Below are 12,442 nucleotides of genomic sequence, written 5' to 3'. Positions count from 1 at the left end.
TTTGCTTATGTGGTGCTGAGGAATCGAACCCAGGACCTTTGGCATGCAAGGCAAGCGCTCTACCACTGAGCCACCGTCCCAGCCCAGAGATCATTGATTTCTACCTCATTAACTTTTCCTCCCTCAAAAGACTGTAGATAATACAGTAGTAAATATCTTTAGGTCTGAAGTTTATACTGTATTGACTTCTTGCAGATTTAGGATCGTTTCCCTAGGCTAGATATTCAGATGTGAGAGTATGGGTGTAGAAACCATGTAGGTCTATTACACATTGTTAGGGTTCTCAATGCAAATGGCCAAATTACTTTCTAAAAGAGAAGCCCTTATCTGTTGAAGTACTTTCCTCCAACTTGTATTTAAACATTCTAGAAGTGTTTAGTGCCACCCTCCTGCTGTATTCTATAGAAAGTTCAGTGTTTCTGGATAGGCAAGAGGCAGACATTCACTCTGGCTTAGGTAGAGCTGGGATTTAAAACTTCTCTGTGCACCTCACCTAGAATCCCTGTTGGACCTCTCTGTAAGCTCAGTTCCTCTGACTTGTGTTCCTTTACAGCAAGGGTCAAGGATGTACTCACTCCTCTAAGTGATTACTTTGGCCAAGAGAATTGCCTTCTCACCATGGTTCATGGGTGAAAAACTTAAATCTCAGAGCCAAGTTTGAGAGTGTGCTATGTCTAATCCCAGAGTTACTGTACTGTTACAGTTAAAAACCAACCCCCGGGCGCTGGTGGCTCACGCCTGTAATCCTAGCTACTCAGGAGGCTGAGATCTGAGGATCGCGGTTCAAAGCCAGCCCGGGCAGGAGAAACCGTGAGACTCATCTCCAATAAACTACCAGAAAACCGGAGGTGGCGCTGTAGCTCAAGTGGTAGAGCGCTCGCCTTGAGCTGAAGAGCTGAGGGACAGCGCCCAGGCCCAGAGTTCAAGCCCTACGACCGACCAAAAAAAAAAAAAAAAAAACCCAACCCCCAACTGTTGTGAACTCATGAGTGAGTGGATATTAGGTGTGCACTTATTTGGTGTTTGAGAGGTATAGAAAGTCACACCGGGAGTACTCAGCCAATATTACCACTGTCAGGGGTGGGGAATGGCTTTGTGATGGGCCCAGAGCATGTAAATGGGAAACAACAGCCCATCCCATAGGAATTCTGACTCATGGAACATCTCAGAAGCAACCTTATTACTGCTGTGTTTGGGATTTTGGTGGAGGACAGACATGGTCTGGGGATATGTCTGTTGGTAATATATATGGGTCTGCTATTCAGAAAAGTCAAGACAGAAAGATTGTTAGGATTTGGGCAAAGTGGACTGTGTTTTTTTTTTTTTTTGCAGTTGATCATTTATCCCCTATTAATATAGGGAATGCCTTCCTTAACTACACTAAGGATATTCCTGGTGGTTAGACCAGACTCTGATACCTGTCATGAATCATCCCCTACCCCAAATGCAGTAATGTCCCAGGGAGCAGGTAAGGCAAAAGAGGAAGAGGAGCCTGTACTTTGAGCCCAGGAAAAGGCATTCTTGCCCACTATTATTGCCTATGCTCCCATGTCTCATATGAATTATATAATAACTTCCTGTCTTTCTGCCTTCACTTGGATTGAAGCACAAATTCCTCCTTGACATGCAAAATCCAGTTTAAGGCTCCCTTTGACCTAAATAAAAATAAATCCTTTAAGCAAGCCTGCACCCCTTCTTTCTTTTCATGATTTCACCTGCTTCTGCTTTCAGGTTTCATTCAGGCTTTATCCAGTCTGAATTTCTTTCTTTCTTTCTTTCTTTCTTTCTTTTTTTTAAATGTTATCTTGGGCTGGGAAGGTATCTCAGTACAAGGCCCTGGGTTTGACTCCTCACCACCACATAAACAGAAAAAGCCAGAAGTGGTGCTGTGTTATAGCCCTAGCCTTGAGCTGAAGAGCTCAGGGACAGTGCGCAGGACCAGGCCCCATGACCGACAAAAAAAAAGTTATCTTTAAGTAGTTGTTAAAAGGAGTTGCCATTCAACAAAGCAGTGTATGCATCTTGATCAGTGTTACTCCTTTCAATGTTTTCACCCATCCCTCCCAACCCACACTTCCGAATTTCTTAAAGTTTCCTGAATATTCTTTCTTCACAGCCTTTCATCTGCTTTCACCAAGTAGTATTTTCTCTACTCATAAAACTGTCTTCTCTCCACATTGTCCTCAAAGTCTGTTTGGTCTTTATGCTTGCAACAATCTCATTCATTTAGGGATTTTAGTTTTTTTGGTTGTTTTTTTTTTTAAACCTTTCTCCTTTCTGTCTGTCTTCTCCTGTTGCCCTAGAAGGAAGAGATCATTCTAAGTCTTGTCGGCTAACATAAGGTGAAGCCTACCTTTAAAGCCTGGGTTGTCATCTGGGCGCTGGTGGCTCATGCCTATAATCCTAGCTACTCAGGAGGCTGAGATCTGAGAATCATGGTTCAAAGCCACTACAAAAAAGCCAGAAGTAGAGCTGTGACTCAAATTGTAGATCACTAGCCTTGAGCACAAAAGCTCAGGTACAGTGACCAGGATCAGCATACACACACACACACACACACACACTCTCACACACACGCAAAACACACACACACACACACTCTCACACACACGCAAAAAAACAAAAAACCCAAGACTGGGTTGTCTTTCAAAGGGACACCCCAGTATAGTGTACTGGCTCCTTACTACATGTGACTTCCTAAAACACATTTCATAAATCTTGAAAGGTCTCTGACTTTGCTCTGCTGCTGGAGACTATAATCATGTGAGCTCTACATACTTAAGTAACTTAAGTCTTAATCCCTTTTGAGAAATTCTCTAGCCATCAGAGAAGCAGGATTTAGGGAAGGAATCTTGACCTTGGGAAGGGCACAAACACTAAAGAAGGTGACTCCAGGTTAGATTCTAGAGACATTCTAGAGGTCTTGATAATTTAATGTGGATGGGGAAAACCTGTTCTTGTAACTATTATAGTATCCAATTTCTTGCCAGGCAGCATGCTGAGGTCTTTTCATGCTCTGCCTCATTTAATAAACCTATCTGGCGTTACCTCCATGACACAAAAGAAGAAAGAGGCCTAAAGGTGTGATTTGCCCAAAATCACTTAGCTAATAAGTGAAGAAGCTGGCACTCCTGGGATTTAAAATGTGTCTGAGATAGAGTGTGGTAGTGCATGCCTATAATCTTAGCACTTAGGTACAAGGCAAAAGGATAAAAGGGTACAACACCATCCTGGATTCAAAAAACTAAGAAAAAAAAAAGAAGAGGGGGGAAGCATCTGTCACAATTGTACATTTAACTGGGTATAATAGTAAATGCTTGACAAATGTTCACTTGAATGAATGAAATGCACTTGATGAGAGGATGCTGGTGTGAGGAGTGGAAGAGAGTCTGGAGGTCTAGCCATCCCTTGTGGATAATGAGTTAACTTTTGTTCATGATTTCAAATTTCCAGCTCCTAAGAGAGGAACATTGATTAATTCAGTCTGTTAGTGGGGTAGGGCTTGTTAAGCTATCTTTCTTATTTTTTTTATTTTTTTTATTTTTTTTTGGGTCCAGTCGTGGGGGCTGAACTCTGGGTCTGGGCGCTGTCCCTCAGCTCTTCAGTTCAAGGCTAGCGCTCTACCACTTGAGCCACAGCGCCACTTCCGGCTTTTTTTTTGCTTATGTGGTGCTGAGGAATCGAACCCAGGGCCTCGAGCATGCAAGGCAAGCGCTCTACCACTGAGCCACCTTCCCAGCCCTCTTATTTTTTTTAAAGGTAAGTACTCCAACATTTTAGTCAAAAGAAGCCTAGAAAAATGTTCACTTTTCTAGAATACCAAGGGAAGAAGAGGAAGACACACTTTCTTCCCTCTGCCCATCTAGGCTTCCTAGCTAATAGATGCCCTGTATGTCTCCTCTCCTGGTTCTTATTGATGAAACCAGGCTGAAAAGCAGGATGAGAGAAGTAGTATATAGTGTAGGTTATTGGTAAATTGCCTTATTCTAAGTATAAGCCAGATTTTTTAGTTGAATGAGCTTTAGGTCACCAGCAGAGAAAGGAGATAAAGCAGGTCTGCTTGGGTTTCTCTTGCAGGCTGCTTTTTTTCAGAGATGCTCATTCATGATTTCATATTTCCAATTCCCAAGAGAGGAATGGTGATGAATTCATTCTGTTAGGCATCTGCTTAGATCAAACAGTTGTGACCCGCAGGTCCTGTGAGAAGAAAATGACCACTGAGAGTCCTTGTCAATCTCTTGGAGAATGTGCCAAGAGAAAGATGTGAGATGAGCAGCCACCTTTGGAGTCTACTACAGAGACATGCAAGGCTTCGTGAGAATGGTTCCTGTTTACTTGTTAGAAAAGTGGTCAATGGGTTTTCATGTTAGAAAATGTATGTCTAGTTTGGGGCAAGGGTTGTTAAAAGATTAATTGAGATGATCAAATAATAGGCCATACATGTAGGTGCACTTAACTCATTCCTAGGTCATAATAACCCCCTGTATTTGGTATTATTAACAATATATTGTTACAATAATAATCCTGATAACTTCATAATTTTCATAGTCATCTCTAAAGTTTGAATTTTTTGCCCCGTGACTTATGTGGAATTAGATGAATACTGAATTCCAGATGGACTCTTTTAACTGGTGGGGCAGCCAAAGAACACAGTGTACCTTTGGATGTGGCCTTCTTCTGTGTATTAGCTTTGTCAAGGGCTAAAGAAAGAAGCACTTAATGTGTAAGATGTTTTCTTAATTCACTATTCTCTTGGCTATGTTTTCTGACTTCCTGGTATCTCTCTCTCTCTAAATATATTCTTTGTTTTTAAGTCATCCGCCTGAGACTGAGCACTAGTATACTCTCTGTACTTGGGCAGCATTGTGGATCCAGTTTCCAAGTCCTTTTTCAAGCACATGCAGAGAAGACTTAGCCATTTCTGGGATGATGAATGGATTACAGGCCCCTGTTAGCCATTGTATACCCAAAATAGAGATCCTGACATATTGATCCTAAGAGCTATGGGAAACAGAGCCACAAGTAATAATTCCACAATGGTAGAGCTTCATCTCTTTGTGCCAGTGTTATGATATTGAGATGAGAACATTTGTGTGAAAGGGCTTCATGAACAGCTAAGTAGACAGGGACTATGTACTAATCTAGCAGTACAGAGCAGAACACACACACACACACACACACACACACACACACGGTGACTCTTAAAGTGGCTGTGTGGTTCCATCTGCCATTGTATTTTGAGATTCATTGTTTTCTCATTCATTCATCCAGCCATCTAGCAACTATTGAGCTCTTATTGTATGACATGGGGCACAGAGGTGAGTAAAGCCCAAACAGTCCTAGTCTTCACTGAGTTTATTTTGGTGGGGATGCTGAAAATAAGCAACATGATAAATCAATAGACAATGAGTATTTGTACTTTGGCCTCTGTAGCTGGCACCCTGAAGCAGATGCCACTTTCTCAGATACCCTGATTCTGTATGGTATGGATCAGACAACCCTACATTGTGAGGATTGAATTGTTTGCTGTTTCTGTAGCACCTAGTTTACTGCCTGACACTAAACCATAGTCAGCCTTATAAAGAGGATAGAAACAGAAAGGCACTCAACTGTCACCATTTCCTGTATATATATCCTAGAGTTTATCTGTGTGTGTGTGTGTGTGACATATGTTGGAACACTTTTTCTTTTAGAGCATTTTATTTGGTGTAAGTGCTACTGGAGTTTGAACTCACTAATTTTTGCTCACTGGACAGTTACTCTTCTACTTCAGCCAGTTTCTTAACCCAAACATTCATTATAATAATTTTTCCGGGTGTTAGAGAGGACTGAGCCCCAGATGTAGCATGCTAGGCAACCACTTTATTATTAAACTGCAATCATCAGCCCTCTTATTTTTTGAGCAAGAGTCTGGCTGTATAGCCCCCACTAGCTTCAAACTCAAGATCCTTCTACCCAAGATTCCAAGTAATTTGTTTATCTTCTTCCTCTCTTCTCACCCTTCCTTCTCTCCCTTTCCCCTCTTACCTTTTTCTCCCCCTTTCCCTTCCTTCTTCTTTTTCTCCCCTTCCTGCCTCCCCTTTTCCTTTCCCCTTCTCCTTTCCTTTTCCTTTCCCTTTCCTTCCCCTTTCATACTTCTTTCTTTTCTTCCTTCTTCCCTTTATTTCCTCTAATCCATTGTGTAGTTATACGTGACTTAACTAGTTCCCCAGTGTTGCTTCTGTTGTTTGCACATTTCTGCAGTGATGCTCGTTATACAGTGAATATTGTCCAAACTTATTTACATGTAGGACAGAGTCCTAGAAGTGCAGCTGCTGATTCAGAGGGTTGACAGGATTGATTTGTGAAGTAAAAGTAGAAAAATGAAGCCTATCAGTTGACTAATGACAATGATCTCCATGCGTTTTGCTCAAAGGCAGCTTCTAATCCCACTTTTTGTTTTTAAACCAGGCTGGAGACACCATTTTCAATCGTGCTAAGCTCCTCAATATTGGCTTTCGAGAGGCCTTGAAGGACTATGACTACAACTGCTTTGTGTTTAGTGATGTCGACCTCATTCCTATGGATGATCATAACAGTTATAGGTGTTTCTCACAGCCACGGCACATTTCTGTTGCGATGGACAAATTTGGATTTAGGTAAGAGATGTTTAGCTAGAGTTTATAGTGAATGTGTTACTCTTTTATATGTGAACTAGGACATGTGCTTTTTCTACCCAGCATTGCCTCTATAGACTCCTTAAGAAAATGTCACCACTGAGCAATGGCTGCTTTTTAAGTTGCCAGTTATTATTTTAGAAGGAAAAGGGAGTCAAGAATGCCTGACATCACTGCCCATCCAGATGAGAACCATTTTTAATGTTTGGGATAGCTTTTTAGGTTCCTGTTGGTTACTATATTTCCTTGCTTGCTTCTCTTTCTTACTCCACAGTGTTCAGAAAGCAATTTCTAAGCCCTCTCATCCTCCCAACCACACTGAATTCTTGAGGTTGGATGTCTCTGAAGATCTTCCTTAGCATTTTATGTTGTTTTGTTTTGTGTTAGTCCTAGGGCTTGATCCCAGGACCTAGCTGCTGGTCCCTGAACTTTTTGCTCAAGACTAGCACTCTACCACTTGAGCCACAACTCCATTTCTAGCTTTTTGGTGGTCAGTTGGAGATAAGAGTCTCACAAATTTTCCTGCCTCAGTCCTCAGATCTGAGACTCCTGAATAGCTAGGATTACAGGTGTGAGCCACCAACACCCAACTTTCACTAGCATTTTAAAAAGCAGTATGATTCCATTTCCCAGCAGATCACAAGCTTCTGCTTAAATACAAAGTGCCCCTAGTAAAGAGGCCAGTCATACTTGCCATCAGTAGCAAAGATATTATACTCCAAACCATACTGACATGTGGAACACACCATTGTCCATTGTTGGATCTTAAAAGTAAATAAGTAAATAAATGTGCATTTTGTTCTATATCATACTCTTTGTTTGTATTAACATTAAATGGCATTTAATCAAATAACACTGCTTCACTTGAAGATCCAGGAAGCTATGCTCCAGGGTACCCATTCTTTAGGAATCCCTGGTTTAAGCTAAGTACCCATATGGCTCCTCATCCTCATTGCACACACCTTTGTATAAATACAACTACCTTTTATCAGACACATTCTCAACCTTTTTTCCTCCCCTCCTTAGTCTGAAGCATGTAGGCTGTAGGACTCTAGAATATGTCTTCCCCCATTTTGAATAGTCAAAGCTAACTGAGTCCCTAAACTTGCTTTCTTAAGGGGGGTGGCATTTGAATATAATAACACTTTAGACTCTTTGGAAGTCACTTTTCACCCACTTACCTTTTCTCCATCTCTCTCTGTGTCTTTTCTTTGAAATACACAGTTTCATACCTTAACCCCTCTTATTCTTTGAAGCATGATGATGAACAAGGGTGAGGCTCAAATGATCACCCAGTTCTTTTATCACAGCACTGTTTGTTTTATAGAAAACCACTCAGGTTTGAAGGATTGAGTGACTAAGAGAAAGCAACAGAAGTAGCAAAGTTAAATCTTGTCAATTTAGCATGTGCTTCCACTGAAGTGGCTAAGAATCTATTTCTATTTTTAAAAATTGATATCAAAAGATCTTATTGATGCCAGTCCTGGTGAGCATGTTATAATACCTGCACTGGGGAGTCAAAGACAGGAGAGTGCAAGTTCAAAGCCAGCCTAGGGGATATATTGAGTTCCAGGCTAGCCTGGGATACCTAGGGAGACTCTGTCCAAAACAAAAAAGAAACGTGTTGGTTTGACCATCTCTGGTTTAAGCCCTTATATTAAAGATGTACTATAGATATAAAAGTGGGAGGTGTACCAAAAAGTGGATGATCCCTAAGTGATGATACCTAATTACAAATATGTTGCCTTAGATTAAAGTAGAATCCCAGAGATCTTATGAATGTTTGTAGTTAGAACCTGTATAAAACCTTGAAAAATAGTCATGATAAGGTGGGCACTATGGTGTGTGCCTATAATCCCAGCAATGCTGGAGGCTAAAAAGGAAGGTTCATGCATTCAAAGCCAGTTTGGGGACCATGACTAGACTCTTACCACTCTTACTCTCTCTTTTTTTTTTTTTATTGTCAAGGTGATGTACAGAGGGGTTACAGTACATAAGTAAGGTAATGAGTATATTTCTTGTCAAACTTATTACCCCTTCCCTCAATTTTCTCTACTGTCCCTTCCCCTAACCACCCCCCCACACAAGTTGTATAGATCATTTCCCACATATTGTCTTGTGCTTATCACTGTTGGATTGGTTCCCCCTTGTCCTTTCTCTCACCATTCTGTTGTTCCCCTTCCCTTTCCTAATTCAAATAAACATATATACAATACCAGGATACCAAAATCAAATACAGTTACAATAGGGGATATACCATAGAGGGAAGAACATACAAAAGAAACCAAAAAATCAATAATAACAAAAGAAAAGCCTCTTGTGTCCATATCTTGGAGTTCATTTCACTTAGCATCATCTTATGTGGTCTTATGTACGTAGATATTGAGCTACTTTGCTTATCTGCTAAGATTATCCTAGACATACACTAATTATTGCAAATAAGGGAAACCATATGACTGTTTCTTTGGGTCTGGCTTACTTCACTTAATATGATTTTTTTCCAAGTCTTTCCATTTCCTTACAAATGGGGCAATGTCATTCTTTCTTATGGAAGCATAGAATTCCATTGTGTGGGTGTGTGGGTGTGGGTGTGTATCACATTTTGATCCATTCATCTACTGAGGGACATCTGGGTTGTTTCCATATCTTAGCTATAGTGAACAATGCTGCAATAAACATAGCTAGCAAGATCAATAGAAAGCCCATTGATTGGGAGAAGATCATCACTAGCCATACAACAGACAAAGGCCTCATATCTAAAATATATTTAGAACTCAAAAATTAAATCCCCCCAAAACGCTCCTCAAAGAAACAACCACCTCATTAATAAGTGGGCTAAAGACTTAAAGACAATAGACACATGAAGAAATGTTCAACCTCTCTGGCCATAAAAGGAATGCAAATCAAAACAACATTGAGATTCCACCTCACCCCAATTAGAATGTCTATAATCAAGAACTCTAATAACAACAGGTGCTGGAGGGGATTTGGCCAAAAGGGAACCTTACTGCATTGTTGGTGGGAGTATATACTTGTTCAATCACTCTGGAAAGCAGTGTGGAGGTTCCTCAGAAGACTATGCATTGAGATCCCCTATGACCCAGCAATCCCACTTCTGGGCATTTACCCAAATGATCACAACGAAGGTCATATTAGAGCTATCTCTCTTTTAAAAACAAAAAAAGAAATAACAAACAGCCCTGGGGCTTGAACTCTGGGCCTGAGCACTGTCCCTTAGCTTTTCAGCCCAAGGCAAATGCTCTACCACCTGAGCACAATGCCACTTTTGGTTTTCTGTTGGTTAATTGGAGATGAGAGTCTCACTGACTTTCTTGCCTGGACTAGCTTTGAACCGCAATCCTCAGATCTCAGCTTCCTGAGTAGCTAGATTAGAGGTGTGAGCCACTGGTGCCTGGCTTCCCTGAGATTTTTTTTGCTCAAGGCTAGCACTCTACTACTTGAGCCACAGCACCACTTCTGGCTTTTTCTGTTTATGTGGTACTGAAGAATCAAACCCAGGGCTTGATGCATGCTAGGCAAGCACTCTTCAACTAAGCCACATTGCCAGCCCTAGACTCTATTTCATAAAAAGAAAGAAGAATATGGAAGCCGGGCGCCAGTGGCTCACACCTGTAATCCTAGCTACTCAGAAAGCTGAGATCTGAGGATCGAGGTTCAAAGCCAGCCCAGGCAGGATAGTCCGTGAGACTCTTATCTCCAATAAACCACTAGAAAACTGGAAGTGGCACTGTGGCTCAAGTGGTAGAACACTCGCTTTGAGCTCTAGAGCACAGGGACAGCACCCAAGCCCAGAGTTCAAACCCCATGACCGACAAAAAAAAAAAAAAGAATATGGAGAAGACTGACGTGGTGGTAACACATCTAAACTTCCAGCATATGGAAGGCTAAGGTAGGGGGATCTCAGATTTGAGGCCAGTGTAGACTACAAATCAAGATCCTCTTCCCTTACCCTAGTATTCCCACAAAAAATAAAGAGTAAATTAATATCTCTGATTTCATATTTTTATCTGATTTGGCTGACTTCTCCTTTCCAAGTCTGAGCTAGAGTTTTGCTTAATTTATGTGATAGGCTCTAGTCTCTTTGAATCTATAAAGAGCCTAAATGTGGTATAAAGTTATATTTAAGGTCAAAACTGAAGTCCTTGAAGTAGCCACAGAAAGACCTTACTATTTGGAAATATGTAAAAACAGGCTCATCACTATGTGTTTTACTAAGTCAAGATAAAGTAGAAATTTTCAAGAAAGTTTTACAATAGCAAATTTCCAGAAATGCTGCCTCAGCTGTTTTTATGTATGTCTTTTGCTAGAAAGGATGGAGAGGGAAAGGAGCCTGACAAAGTGGCACAGAGAAACCAAAGCAATCTCAGATGCAGAGTTGACTGGAAGGAGCAGTCATATAAGAAAGAGAGAGTGCTGGGCTGGGAGTAGATCAGTGGTAGAGTGCTTGCCTTGCATCCCTGAGTTCCTGGGTTCAATTCCTCTGTGCCACATAAGCAGAAAAAGCCAGAAGTGGTGCTGTGGCTCAAGTGGTAGAGTGCTAGCCCTGAGCTGAAGAGCTGAGGGACAATGCCCAGGCCAAGAGTTCAGGTCCCATTACCAACAAAAAAGAAAAAAGAAGAAGAAGAAAAGAAAAGAAACAGAGTCCTGAGCCACAATGGAAAAACTGATTTATGCTCCACTCTTTGTCACTGCCTGGTTTTCTAGGTAATCATAGAAACAGCACTATGTTCTTGAAAAGAGAGTCTACATTTGATAATCTGAATTTTTTCTAGTATAATCTGAGTTTGATAGAAAAGCAAACTAAACAAACAAAAGCCCTCAAAATCCCCTCTCCCCCATTAAAAAATTTTCAGAGTATTCATGTATCCAGCAAGCTTTCTTTTGGAAATGACAAAATGTATTAACAATGGGTCTTCTGTTTTTTCCCCCAGCCTACCTTATGTTCAGTATTTTGGTGGTGTCTCTGCTCTAAGTAAACAACAATTTCTTACCATCAATGGATTTCCTAATAATTATTGGGGCTGGGGAGGAGAAGATGATGACATTTTTAACAGGTAATGCTCACACTTTACTTCTTTCTCTTGTGTTGACCTCCACTCTCAGTGTTTGACTCCGTGCTTAATTGATTAGTCAGGGCTTGACCCTCAGAAGGGAAGCAGCCCCGCTTCAGCCCAGACACTTAGATGTGTGCTCTTGTAGGCTCTATAAATGCTGACCGGGGTTTTTAGGAAAATTAGCTAAAGAGATTTTTTTTCACCATTTTTATAGAATGGTACAATGGTAAGGTCATTTTGATCTGCCACATGCCAAAGGAGTAAACCTATATCCTTTGAAAAAAATTTCAACATCTCATTGTAGTCCACTTTCATTGTGAAAGTTTTCCTAGGGAAGAAGCTTAATTTTCTTCACAGAACCTTTGTGCTATAGTTTTATTTTGGAATAGTTTTATCATTCACAAAGGAAGATAGAATCCTGTTACCAGTATCTTATGCCTGTAATATGAGGCCAGGATCTAGAGGATTATAGTTTGAGGCCATCCAGGATTTTTAAAAAAGTTCACTAGACTAACTCCAAAATAACCAATTAAAAGTAGGGCTGAAGGGGCTGGGAAGGTGGCTCAGTGGTAGAGTGCTTGCCTTGCATGCATGAGACCCTGGGTTCGATTCTCCAGCACCACATAAGCAGAAAAAGCCAGAAGTGGCACTGTGGCTCAAGTGGTAGAACGCTAGCCTTGAGCTGAAGAGCTGAAGGACAGCACCCAGGCC

General features: G+C 41.0%; 1 protein-coding gene across 1 annotated transcript in view; it reads left to right on the top strand.

The window, feature by feature from the left end:
- The window catches only part of B4galt1 (UDP-Gal:betaGlcNAc beta 1,4- galactosyltransferase, polypeptide 1), a 53,530-nt gene that overhangs the window by 35,222 nt on the left and 5,866 nt on the right, over positions 1-12,442 (top strand). The window contains exons 3-4 of the mRNA XM_013026644.1: positions 6,451-6,638; positions 11,609-11,731. Of these exons, the coding sequence (XP_012882098.1) occupies positions 6,451-6,638; positions 11,609-11,731 (311 nt within the window). The remainder of the gene's footprint in view (positions 1-6,450; positions 6,639-11,608; positions 11,732-12,442) is intronic.

Source organism: Dipodomys ordii, unplaced genomic scaffold (genome assembly GCF_000151885.1).
Source record: "Dipodomys ordii isolate 6190 unplaced genomic scaffold, Dord_2.0 Scaffold95, whole genome shotgun sequence".
NCBI classification, from domain to species: domain Eukaryota; kingdom Metazoa; phylum Chordata; class Mammalia; order Rodentia; family Heteromyidae; genus Dipodomys; species Dipodomys ordii.
Note: the sequence above shows the minus strand (reverse complement) of the source record. Positions and strands in the feature narration are given on the sequence as shown.